The sequence below is a fragment of the Podarcis erhardii genome (genome assembly GCF_964252035.2).
Source record: "Podarcis erhardii genome assembly, chromosome: 17".
Taxonomy (NCBI): Eukaryota; Metazoa; Chordata; class Lepidosauria; order Squamata; family Lacertidae; genus Podarcis; species Podarcis erhardii.
The window spans coordinates 28997638-29009840 of record NC_138515.1 but is presented as its reverse complement, the minus strand read 5'-3'; the positions used below and the strand labels follow the sequence as shown (position 1 = coordinate 29009840).

The 12203-nt window shown below is 44.5% G+C and overlaps 1 protein-coding gene across 2 annotated transcripts in view; it reads right to left on the bottom strand.

The window, feature by feature from the left end:
- The window catches only part of NCBP1 (nuclear cap binding protein subunit 1), a 31495-nt gene extending 22597 nt beyond the window's left edge, over nt 1–8898 (bottom strand). The window contains exons 1-3 of one of the 2 annotated variants that reach the window (XM_081845031.1): nt 8697–8898; nt 865–953; nt 624–753 (exon numbers count right to left, since the gene is read on the bottom strand). In XM_081845031.1, the coding sequence (XP_081701157.1) occupies nt 624–753; nt 865–883 (149 nt within the window). In that variant the 5' untranslated portion in view covers nt 884–953; nt 8697–8898. The remainder of the gene's footprint in view (nt 1–623; nt 754–864; nt 954–8696) is intronic. The other variant, XM_081845030.1, reaches the window with a different exon arrangement.
- Between the last annotated feature and the right edge of the window lie 3305 nt (nt 8899–12203).

Genomic DNA, 12203 nt, shown 5'->3' with positions numbered 1-12203 from the left:
CACTGGTTGAAAAGAACAGAAGAAACAGGAGGAAGAGCAGGAGGCAGAACTTAGGCAAAGTTCTTATACTTTCCTGGAGCACCTTGAAATATCTCCCAGCAATCTGGAACTACAAAACATGCTTCAGTTGATTGCTGCAGTCAACAGACCAACTGTGGCATTTGAATTGTAGAGTATGTGGCTAAATGATCAGCAATAGCACTCCAGAAAGCACACACGCACAAGGCAATACAGTGAAAAAAACACATACCAACACACTACTGCTCACCTCATCATTGCCACCCATTGCCAACAACCACCTCAAAATATTTGGCAAGTGGTGCACTTTTAATAAAAACCTGAGGTCCTTTTTCCCCATTTCTGACCATGAACCGTACGCACATTTACTCAGAAAGGCTAGTCAATGATTATCAGCTCAAAAACTTTCTGCCTAAGGTAAACAGACTATTGGTTTTACTCAGTTTGTTCATTTCCTCTCAGTTTCAACATCTAAGACAGAAAACATCTAGGACAGAAAATGAATGAATCTCACACACACACACACACACACACACACACACACACAAAAATATACAACGTAACCTTATGTTTAAAAGCATTTAGTGTAGGTAATACATTATCACCTGGATCCATAAATCTTTTGCATACATACACTGTACAAAGGATTCTTAGTATCTTGCTTTTGTAGTTTGGTAAATCTGCCTCCAAGACCCCAGCCAGGCCTTCCAAGTTGCTCTCCAAAGAAGAAGTGCTCTGAGAGGATTAGAAGAAGAAGAAGAAGACTGTGTAAAGGTATTTGCACTGCAATACACAAGCTTTTGAAACCACACATGCAAAACAGTATAAAGCTGCAGCCCCTCATACCTTTTCTCCTACTCTGCATATTAAGGATTCCAGCCGCTCTTCAATTTCAGATGCCTCAGATGTTCTCCTCCTCTTGTGTGGCTGCCCTCCTGCATCAATGAGATAAAGCAGAGAAGAACTCAGCCCACAATATCGTCCATGCTGATGATTCACACTCAGATTGGGAAATTTAAAGTCTATATATAGAAAGATTGTAAAATTAATGAGTGATAGAAAAATGTTGGAATGAAATTTTATAGCTTTAGTAGAAATGCTATAAGGAGTTAACCTTAAATAAGTATACTAATTTTAATGGAAATAAGATTAAAAATATGTTAAGACATTTATATGATAGAAAAGAGAGAAAGATGGAAAGGAATTGCTGAAATAATTAATGGAAGTGGAATACAAAGAGGGAGGTGAGAGGAGGTCGATGATACAAGGGAATGAAAGATAGAATATGGAAAAGGTATGATGTATGTTTTTAAATTGTTTTTGTTTGGTTTGGTTTAGTTTATTGTGTTAGTTTAATGTGTTAAGGTTGTGTTTTGTATTGTTTATATATTGTCTTGCATTGTTTTTTCTCTTTTTTGTTTTGTTTTCTTTCTTCTTTTTCTTTTTTGTAAGCTTTAAAAGTAATAAATATTATTTTTTTTAAAAAAAGATGATTCACTCTCAAAGGTGGCAACAGCCAGAGGCCATCAGTGAGGCGGTGAGCTGTTCATCTGGCCTTCCTCCATCTCTTGAGAAAGCCAGCAGAGAGAAGTCTGCTCAATCTACCAGGGCGGTGGCGGGGGGGGGGGGGGGGCTATATCAAGACCTGGACCAATAGCAGTGGCACTCCCCCCCCCGAGGCGAGCAACCTTAGGGAAAGGCAAGGGCCATAACATCATTTTCTCTGGGGATAGCCTTGCTCTAATTGTTTCCATCCTGTTTTAACAGTTTTTTAACGTGTGTTTTTAAATTTGGGGTTCTTGTTGTTGTTTTTTAAATTAAAGGATGTAAAATTTGGCTGGGATGAGTGGAGCTGGGGGGGACCCAATCATAGTGGTTCTGGACAAGGGGGGGTGTGGGGTGGGGTGGGCTAGGCCTGGTAAGGAGCAAACGGACAGGCAGTTAGTGATTGTGCTGTGTGCCAACCCTCCCTCCAACCTGGGGAATTGTGATTGTCCTATCATCCAACCGTTTGAGTCTGTGCCTGCTGCTGTTGAATGCCAGATTGGCTTTGAAGAAGGCCTCTCTCATCCATGATCTGATTGTGGATGAGGAGGCCGATTTCGTTTGCATCACTGAGACCTAAGTGAGCAGGGTGGAGTTGGTCTTATCCAGCTGTGCCCACCTGGGTATCAGGACACCATCAGGGCAGACTTGAGGGTCAGGGAGGGGGAGTTGCAATAGCCCAGATATTCCAACTCTCTGTTCAGACTCTCTGTCCAGTTGAGTGGGGGCCCAGAGTGCCTGTCCCTGATGTTGGCCAATTCTGGTTTACTGGCTGCCTTGATGCCCAACAGCCCCCCTGCCTGAGCTGACAGAGTTGGTCTCGGAGGCAGTGTTGAGGACTCCCAGACTGCTGTTGCTGAGGGTCATCCATGCCAAAGCAGTTACCTCTGGGGTGGCTCAGAATTTCATGCCAGCCATGACAATCATGAAGCTGTCCCAATATGCCTTTGGCTCAACACATTTGGTAGGTCACACTATGGACTTTGTTTTCTCAAATAAGAAGGGAAAGGGTGATCCGAGAGTGGGGGATATTGACACCAGTCCTTTGTCATGACCAGATCACTTCTTGTTGAGATTTAGGCTCTCAGCGTCTTTACAGCTTGGAGACCTATATGGATGGATGGACCTATGAGGCTGATGGATCCAACTGGATTCCAGATGGCCCTGGGGGATTTGCCAGCTGGTATGACTGGTGCTCCTGTTGAAGCCCTGGATGACTTGGGGGAAATCTGGATGGCTTGAGTCATTGAATTGACACACTCACCCGAGCGCTCTCTCCTCTTTTGTAGAGCCTACTTGGCTCCCCCGGTATACTCCAGAGCTTAGGGTGAGGAAACAAGCTGGGAGACAGCTAGAACGTGAGCGGGGGAAAACTCTGGTCAAATGCAATCAAACTTGGGTAAGGGCTTGTCCTTGAGCAGTGAAGGGAGCAAAGCGGCATACTTTGCTGCCTTCATTACAAAGCTTTTGCAGCCTGTGCAGGGCCTCTTACAGTCTGTCCTGAAGGAAGTGGCAAAACTGATGGTATCTCACTGTGACATGTTTGCTAAGCATTTTGAGAATAAAATCACTTGCATCCCCTGGAATACTCAAGGAGTATCCAGAGCAGTGTTAGAAACTCAGATATGGAAGCTAGGCACCAAACTGCACCTTAAACCTAAGTTACTATCGCCACAACAGAATGTCTATTCGCCAGGGGGTTGGACCAGATGGGGTCCTTTCCGGTGCTACAATTCTATGATCTCAGCTACAGTGGTGCCTCGCAAGACGAAAAGAATCCGTTCCGTGAGGCTCTTCGTATAGTGGTTTTTTCGTCTTGCGAAGCAAGCCCATTGACAGCTTAGCGGATTAGCGCTATTAGCGGTTTTTAGTGGATCAGCTGTTAAGCAGCTTATCAGCGAATCAGCTGATAAGCGGCTTAGCGGCTTAGGAAAAGGGGGGGGAGAAAAAACCCGCAGGAACTCGCAAAACATTTCATCTTGCGAAGCAAGCCCATAGGAAAATTCATTTTGCGAAGCGCCTCCAAAACGGAAAACCCTTTCGTCTAGCGGGTTTTCCGTCTTGCGAGGCGTTCGTCTTGTGGGGCACCACTGTACATTGCTTTACTGCAGCTTGCTCTTACAACAATTCAATTGTCCCAGTATGCAAGAAAGAGAAACACACACAGTGGAAATGGAATCAACTATGGACCAAGCAGGCGTTTTTAAACTGTGGCCTGTGAGATTCATTTGGGTGGCCTGTGGACAGGCTGCAGCACAGTCAAATATATCTGTACTCAGCCCTGCACTTACTTTCCTTGCTGTGATGGTAGAGAACTGCGTGTGAGTCAGCTGGCTCAATGGAGATGTCAGCTGCCAACCTGGCACCCAAAAATCTCCACCAGTCACACTCACACCAGTAGCAAAAACACACCTGGCGAATTTCAAACTTGGTCCATAGCACTGTCTGGTCCTGTTGTGTTGGATGAGTTTCAGTCGGTACGGCTTGAGGGCATGGACAAGGTACCTGGATCAGTCAAGGCAACTACTTGAACTCTGGACCCTTGGCTGATAAAACTACCAAAGAGGGGACAGCTGGCTGGGCCAAGGAGGTGATTAATGCCTCCTACACAATGCTCCTGAAAAGTCGCTTTCTTCCCTCCCCACTGTTCTGAGTGTCCTATGAGTGGAACTCCACCCACACGATGTTCCTGCTGGCAGAAAGAAATGAAGGATCCAAGCCATTATTTATAGAGCACCTGGAATTTTCTAGTTGCTGTCCTAAGATGAAAAGCATCCAACACGCTGCCCACAGGCTTACAACTTAACAGACACGATTCAAAAGGAGGAAGATCAAACAGAACAAGCCAATTCAGACAAAAACTCTTTGCAGATATAAAATGTTTAATGCCTACGTGGAAAAGTTCTGGGAGAGGAGCAGCCAAAACAGCAGTTGTAGCTAAGCTGATGTGAGTGGGCCAGGCTGCCTCTGACCCTGCCAGGAGGAAAGCAAGACCAAAAAAACCCACCCCCTATTGAGAATATAGCAGGGCTCATTTTAAAGACTTGAAGGAAAGGAGAGTAAGCAATTAACCTTTTATTTCCAAAGGTCAAGGAGCTAAACAAGGCATGCAAAACTGAAATGCATGTATATGAACCAATCATTTTCCATCGCCAATCGGAAGTGAAAATGTTAGCTGTCAACATAGTTTTAGACTACCCCTCATTGTATTTGCATGTTGTTGTTTAGTCGTTTAGTTGTGTCTGACTCTTTGTGACCCCATGGACCAGAGCATGCCAGGCACTCCTGTCTTCCACTGCCTCCCGCAGTTTGGTCAAACTCATGTTCGTAGCTTCGAGAAGTACTATGTACTTGCATAGTAGTATTCAAATGACTTGATAGGTGGCACAGGTCTAAATTACAACACAATCCTAACCATGTCCTAATTAATTCAATGGTGCTTACTCCTAGGCAAGCAAGGTTTGGATTGCAGTCTAGGTTTAAAGGTAAAGGTAAAGGCACCCCTGCCCGTATGGGCCAGTCGTGTCCGACTCTAGGGTTGTGCGCCCATCTCACTTAAGAGGCCGGGGGCCAGGGCTGTCCAGAGACACTTCCGGGTCACGTGGCCAGTGTGATGAAGCTGCTCTGGCAAGCCGGCACCAGCGCAGCACACGGAAACGCCATTTACCTTCCCGCTATAAAGCGGTACCTATTTATCTACTTGCACTTAAGGGTGCTTTTGAACTGCTAGGTGGGCAGGAGCTGGGACCGAAAGATGGGAGCTCACCCCGCCGCGGGGATTCGAACCGCCGACCATGCGATCGGCAAGCCCTAGGCGCTGAGGTTTTACCCACAGCGCCACCCGCGTCCCTGTTGTCTAGGTTTAAGTGACTCTTAAAGTGAATAGCAACAATCTTAACGGGTGATGCCAAAGAACAGCAAGAAACTGTTCCAGGAACAAAGCTTACCAGCATCTTTTAACAAGAAGATTAGTTAAGGGAAGAAAAGCTATCCAACAGGCAGAGAAACATAATATTCTTATTTTGCTAACAAATTCTGAATCTAAAGGAAAAAAACACTGAACAACACCAGAATAACCCTACATTTGGATGAAAGCCTCTAGAGCAGTTTCCCACTCAGTTACCCTCCATAAATCCTTCCGTATTGACCTATTTATCACGGAGCCCCTGAGTATAAGAAAGGTCTCTGGAGCACCTTCTAGGGTAAAGTTCAGCTTGAACTGGCCCTGAGGGAGGCCTGTTCCATACACCTACTGCATCCGTGCAGACTAACTGGGCCCAACACTGCAAGCAGCTTTGCACTTACGAGTGAAAAATAATAATGTAAAAGTTTGTTTGCCCTAATATTTTTGTGCAGGAAATGACGATAGGCTGTCTCCACAGACCAGGTTGAAATAATTTGTTCTAGACCAGGGGTCAGCAACCTTTTTCAGCAGTGGGCTGGTCCACAGTCCCTCAGGCCATGTGGTAGGCCGGACTACATTTTGGGGAAAAAAATTAAAAAATGAACGAATTCCTATGCCCCACAAATAACCCAGAGATGCATTTTAAATAAAAGCACATATTCTACTCATGTAAAAACACCAGGCAGGCCCCACAAATAACCCAGAGATGCATTTTAAACAAAAGGACACATTCTACTCATATAAAAACACGCTGATTCCCAGACCATCCGTGGGCCAGATTTAGAAGGCGATTGGGCTGGATCTGGCCCCCGGGCCTTAGTTTGCCTATCCATGAACTAAAGAATGCCTGACAAGTCTGACATATTGCAAAGGTGTTTTGAACACCTCAGTTATTTTGCCAAATACCTTCTGCTTTCAGCTCTCAAAATTAAGAGTAAGACAAGAAAATCAGACACTCTTTTCAAAGCTCAACATTAAACTCCATTTCTTCCTTCTATGGAAACCCCACCACCAAATCCTATACTCATACAAAACTTCACAGCATTTCTTATACCACTCCTTCCTGTTCACACTGAGGACAAGCCAAAGCTTATTGAACTGCCAATGGATTATCTTATTACTTAACAATGGTACAGTGGTGCCTCGCAAGACGAAAAGAATCCGTTCCGCGATTCTCTTCGTCTAGCGGTTTTTTCGTCTTGCGAAGCAAGCCCATTGACAGCTTAGCGGATTAGCGCTATTAGCGGTCTAGCGGCTTTTAGCGATCAGCTGAGAAGCGGCTTATCAGCGGATCAGCTGATAAGCGGCTTAGCGGCTTAGGAAAAGGGCAAAAAAAGCAAAAAAAACCCTGCAGGAACTCGCAAGATTTTTTCGTCTTGCGAAGCAAGAGAAATTCGTTTAGTGAAGCGCCTCCAAAACGGAAAACCCTTTCGTCTAGCGGGTTTTCCGTCATGCGGGGCACCACTGTACCTTCTATGATATCTATGTTCCCACGACACAGAAGAGGAGGGAGCTGCTACTACACAATATGTGACATGGTGCTAGGACACCAATGAAGCACAAATGGTAATTACAATTAGTTTTCTTTTCTTGATAATACAACTTGATTACTCTTTACTTGGCTGCCACTAAATTGTGCAAACTCTCTGCATAAAAAAGTACTTCATTTAAGTCAGCAACAGATGGCATGGAAATCGTCTGTGAAGATAGTTTATTCATATTTGAAAATGGTCACTTTATTCTACAATCAGCAAACGATGAAAATGCACAAGACCTGGGACAATGGGGTCTTGGGCCAGGGCTGGTACTAGGCAGCCACAACACTCCCAGCAATAGCCTAAATAGCATTTCCACCCATTAAACAAACCACACATCTACTGCATTTCTTCCCTGTCCTCTAAATCCCTTTTCGTCAAATATATCCATTAGTCTTCTTTCTTTGGTTGGAATTGTTCGTCTGATAGAGCACAAGGCTCTTAATCTCAGGGTCCTGGGTTTCGAGACCCATGATGGGCAAAATATTGCAGGCGGTTGGATCAGAGACCCTAGCCGTCTCTTCCAACTCTATGATTCTATGCTGCAACTAAGGTATATTTAGGGCTAACAACACATACTCTAGCTTGGGTGGGGGGGCTCAGTCACAGTCTCCCCTAAATAAAATAAATCTACACCAGGGTTTCCCAAACTTGTGTCTCATGCTGTTTTTAGACTACAACTCCCGTCATCCCTAACTAACAGGACCAGTGGTCAGGGATGATGAGAAGTGGGGTTCAAAAACAGTGGGACACCCAAGTTTGGGAAAACCTGGATCTCCACACCCCAGACATAACTGGGCTGGCCAAGTGCTGCCAAGCAGAGCAGACATAACTGGGCTGGCCAAGTGCTGCTAGCCAGAGCAGACACAACTGGGCTGGCCAAGTGCTGCTAGCCAGAGCAGACACAACTGGGCTGGCCAAGTGCTGCTAGCCAGAGCAGACACAACTGGGCTGGCCAAGTGCTGCTAACCAGAGCAGACACAACTGGGCTGGCCAAGTGCTGCCAACCAGAGGAGACACAACTGGGCTGGCCAAATGCTGCTAGCCAGAGCAGACACAACTGGGCTGGCCAAGTGCTGCTAGCCAGAGCAGACACAACTGGGCTGGCCAAGTGCTGCCAACCAGAGAAGACATAACTGGGCTGGCCAAGTGCTGCCAACCAGAGCAGACACAACTGGGCTGGCCAAGTGCTGCCAACCAGAGCAGACACAACTGGGCTGGCCAAGTGCTGCTAACCAGAGCAGTCATAACTGGGCTGGCCAAGTGCTGCTAGCCAGAGCAGACACAACTGGGCTGGCCAAGTGCTGCTCACCAGAGCAGACACAACTGGGCTGGCCAAGTGCTGCCAACCAGAACAGACACAACTGGGCTGACCAAGTGCTGCCAGCCAGAGCAGACACAACTGGGCTTGGCATTGAGTACTGACAGAACTCGGTCCTTCCTGTGCAAGTTCAATTTAATAAAATAAATAAATTTAATCCGCACGGTGTTGTTGTTGTTTTTTTTAAAAAAGTTGGCGTGCAGGAAGGCGGCGCGCGCCAAGGCTGCCGTTGTTGTTCCCCGAAGCACGTGCCCCGAGGAGGGGGGTTGGGTGGGTGGGTCGCTCTCTCCCCCGGCGGGTCCCCTGTGGGGCCAGGCGGAGGGAAGAAGCCGCCACCCCCGGACTCTCCCCGCCCGCCCGCCCGCCTTCTCACCATCGTTCTCGTCGCTGTGCCGCCTGCGCGACATGGCCCGCCTCCCGCCTCGCCAGCGGCGTCCAGGCGCGGGGAAGGCTCTGCCGAGGGCGTCCCGCGAGCTCGAAAGCGCCGCTCTCTTGCCGGAGGCCTCGGCCGCCGCCGCCGCCGCCTCACAACGCCCGCCGAGAAACCGCGCGCGGAGAGAGCTCCGTCCTCCTCGCCTCCCTCGCTTCCGGTAGCCGCTCGCAGGCTTCTTCCGGTAGCCGCAGACTGTGGCCGAACCAGCTCAGCTCTGAGGTGAAGGGGGCGGGACAGGAAGCGAGCAGGAGCTCTTCCGGGGCAGCCAGGAGTAAGGGAAGGTCTGCAAAGTGGCTTCCTCGGGAACGAACGAAACGCGCAGAACCGGTGTTTTTTTTTTTATGTCAGCCTTCTTTGGACTCATGTTCCATGTTTTCATTCATATTGCAGTTTTCATTATTATTTTTATTTGGAGTCGTGTTTCATTTTTAAATTCATATTGCAATTTTAATTATTTTTCTTTCGAATCGTTCAATTTTTTAATTCATATTGCAATTTAATTTTTCTTGGGAATCATGTTTGATTTTTTAATTCATATTGCAATTTTAATTATTATTTTTCTTGGGAATCGTGTTTCGTTTTTTAAATTCGTACTGCAATTTTAATTATTATCTTTCTTTGGAATAATGTTTCATTTTTAAAATGCATATTTCAATTTTAATTATTATCTTTCTTTGAAATCGTATTTCATTTCTTAATTCATATTGCAATTTGAATTATTATTATTTTCATGTGCAATCAGGTTTTATATTTTAATTCATATTACAATTTTAAGTATTATTTTTCTTGGAATCATGTTTCATTTTAAAACTTCACCCTGTGATGCAGCGGGTGGCATTTTGCTGCTGCTATTTGCTTTTTAAAGAAGGCAAACATTTCGGTGTAGGCTGCAAAATCAGAGCATACCTGCGAGGTGGAAACAGGCTTTAAATTCATCAGCAGCTGTCTCCAGGTTTGGTCTTGAACTCAGACCAAGGCTGCACTCTTATCATGGAATCATAGAATTGGAAAGGACGCTGAGGGTCATCTAGTATTCTAGTCCAACCCGCTGCAATGCAGAAATCTTTGGCCCAGCATGGACCTCTAACCCACAACCCTGAGATGAAGAGTCTCATGCTTTACCAACTGAGGTACAGTGGTACCTCGCAAGACGAATGCCTCGTAAGACGAAAAACGCTCAAGACGAAAGGGTTTTTCGTTTTTTGAGTTGCTTCGCAAGACGATTTTCCCTATGGGCTTGCTTCGCAAGACGAAAACGTCTTGCGAGTTTGTTTCCTTTTTCTTACAACTGTTAATGCAAGACGAAACAACTCGCAGAACAAATTAATTTCGTCTTGCGAGGCACCACTGTATCTCTCACACAGTTACTTGGGAGCATCACATTGAACTTTATAGGAAATGACACATTACTGTTCAAAAATTTTAAAAATCCCAGTGTGCTGTGGTCAAGGATCCGGGTCCAGGGTATGACTATGCAAATAAGAGTAGACTTGAGTGTCCCCATGTTTGTGCCACTACAAATCATATACACACATCTCCAGGAAAATATCATTTATGACGTGGCAGCGTCTGCTTTCACTTGTAAATTTTTCCTTACTTTGTGTAATACCCAGCCCAATGAAGCTCGCTCACTATATTGTGGACATTTTGTTTGGGTCTAATACTGGTATTACTCAAGTGTGGATTTCAGAATTTTCTTTGGATTATGCACATTCAGTTTATAAAAAAGTAGACATGGTTAAGATCGCGTTGTAATATTGTGTCTGCTCTTTGTGTATTTTTTCTCTTGATTTGACACCATGTTACACACACACACACACACACACACACACACTGCTTTTTTTCTATAAAAATAGGTGCCAGTATTCACCATGAAATTGTTACAGTGTCACACTTTTTAACAACAAAAAAGAGGTGCCAGTACTGCGTACCATTGAGTATCCCCTAAAAAAGGACTCTCTCTCTCTCTCTCTGGTTATATATAACAAATTACCGAATGTTGAGAGTTTTTGTTGTTTTTTTAAAGATAGGCTATATTTTCACTTGTCACCTTTCTTGGGTTTGGTGAACTATTTCAAATATATTTGCTAATTAAAATTTTAAAATCAAAACAATTTTAAAATAAATATATATTTATTCTTAAAGAGACAAGCAGAACAAAATTTAGTATTCAGGTGTTGACAAATGTAGCTTAAAATACACAGAAGATGATACCTGAAAAAAAAATCCATCAGGATTCTTCCATTCATCTATACAAAATTTAAAGAAGATATATGTGAACTGATAATCTCAAAATAACAATTAATGAAGACTCCACAATTGGTTTTTAAAAAGTCATTTGAAATACATTTTCTTTTATTTTCTATTAAACCATAACATAACAAAATAAACCATTTATTACACATTGGAAGCATAATTTGTTATTTGAAGTATGTGGTTTGTTTCTCTAACATTTTGCTGCAGGTTCTGCTTAACGATATCAATATGGAAATACTCAGTAAAACTGGCCAAATCTATTATCAAATCTATTATCAGGCAAAATCCATCTCATAGGAAACTGGGAAAATATTCTTTTGAGGTGGAGTTTGCCCGATAATAAGCAAACTGCATTTCTCTGACCGGCTTCACACCACTCTGCTGTTAATTGAAAGTTTTACTGAGTTTCTGCGCATTGCAAAATGTCTGCATCATTTTAACAAGTGAGACCTGCAGCGTCCCGAGTGTTCCTATCTAATGGACAATCCTGATGTGTTTCTGTATTGTCTGTGATTGAGTGGAGACTGGCCAGAATTACCCACTCCCAAGAGGCCGGCAGCTGCAGCTACATGAGTTTAGCCTCTGCTCTGGGATTCTCTCCTCCCAAGCAGACACCCCCAAGAACAGTAATTCATGCAGAATCATAGAATTGTAGAGCTGGAAGGAACCCAAGGATCATCTAGTCCAACCCTCTGCAATGCAGGACTATGCAGCTCAGGGCCGGATTTAGGTGAGGCCCTAAACTGCTGGAGGTAATAGGGCCCTTTATATGTCCAGCTGTCCTTAGTCAACAACAAATTGTCGCTGTTTTTTGTGTTGAATATATGCTGTATGGTCATTTATGGACCTAATAGGTATCTAAAGCCATTTGCACAAAACAAAATATGTATTTTATCAAAGTAATTGATATAGAAATGAGCAAACCAGTGAAATTTTAGGGAGCAGGCTAGCCAGCGGAGCCCATTACTTACATCATAGGAGCCTACACAACACAAAACAAAACACTGTTGCTGTACGTAGGTTTTGTTTTGGGTTTTTTTATCTTATATTTTGGAAATTTACATCCAGGTGTTTTCCCCCCTTTAAATTTTTTGGGGGCCCCCAAGAGAGTGGGGCCCTAAGCTATATAGCTTGTTTGGGCTTTTCTGGCCAATGTAGGACCAGTCTGGATAGTTGGCCTTGGTGAAGATT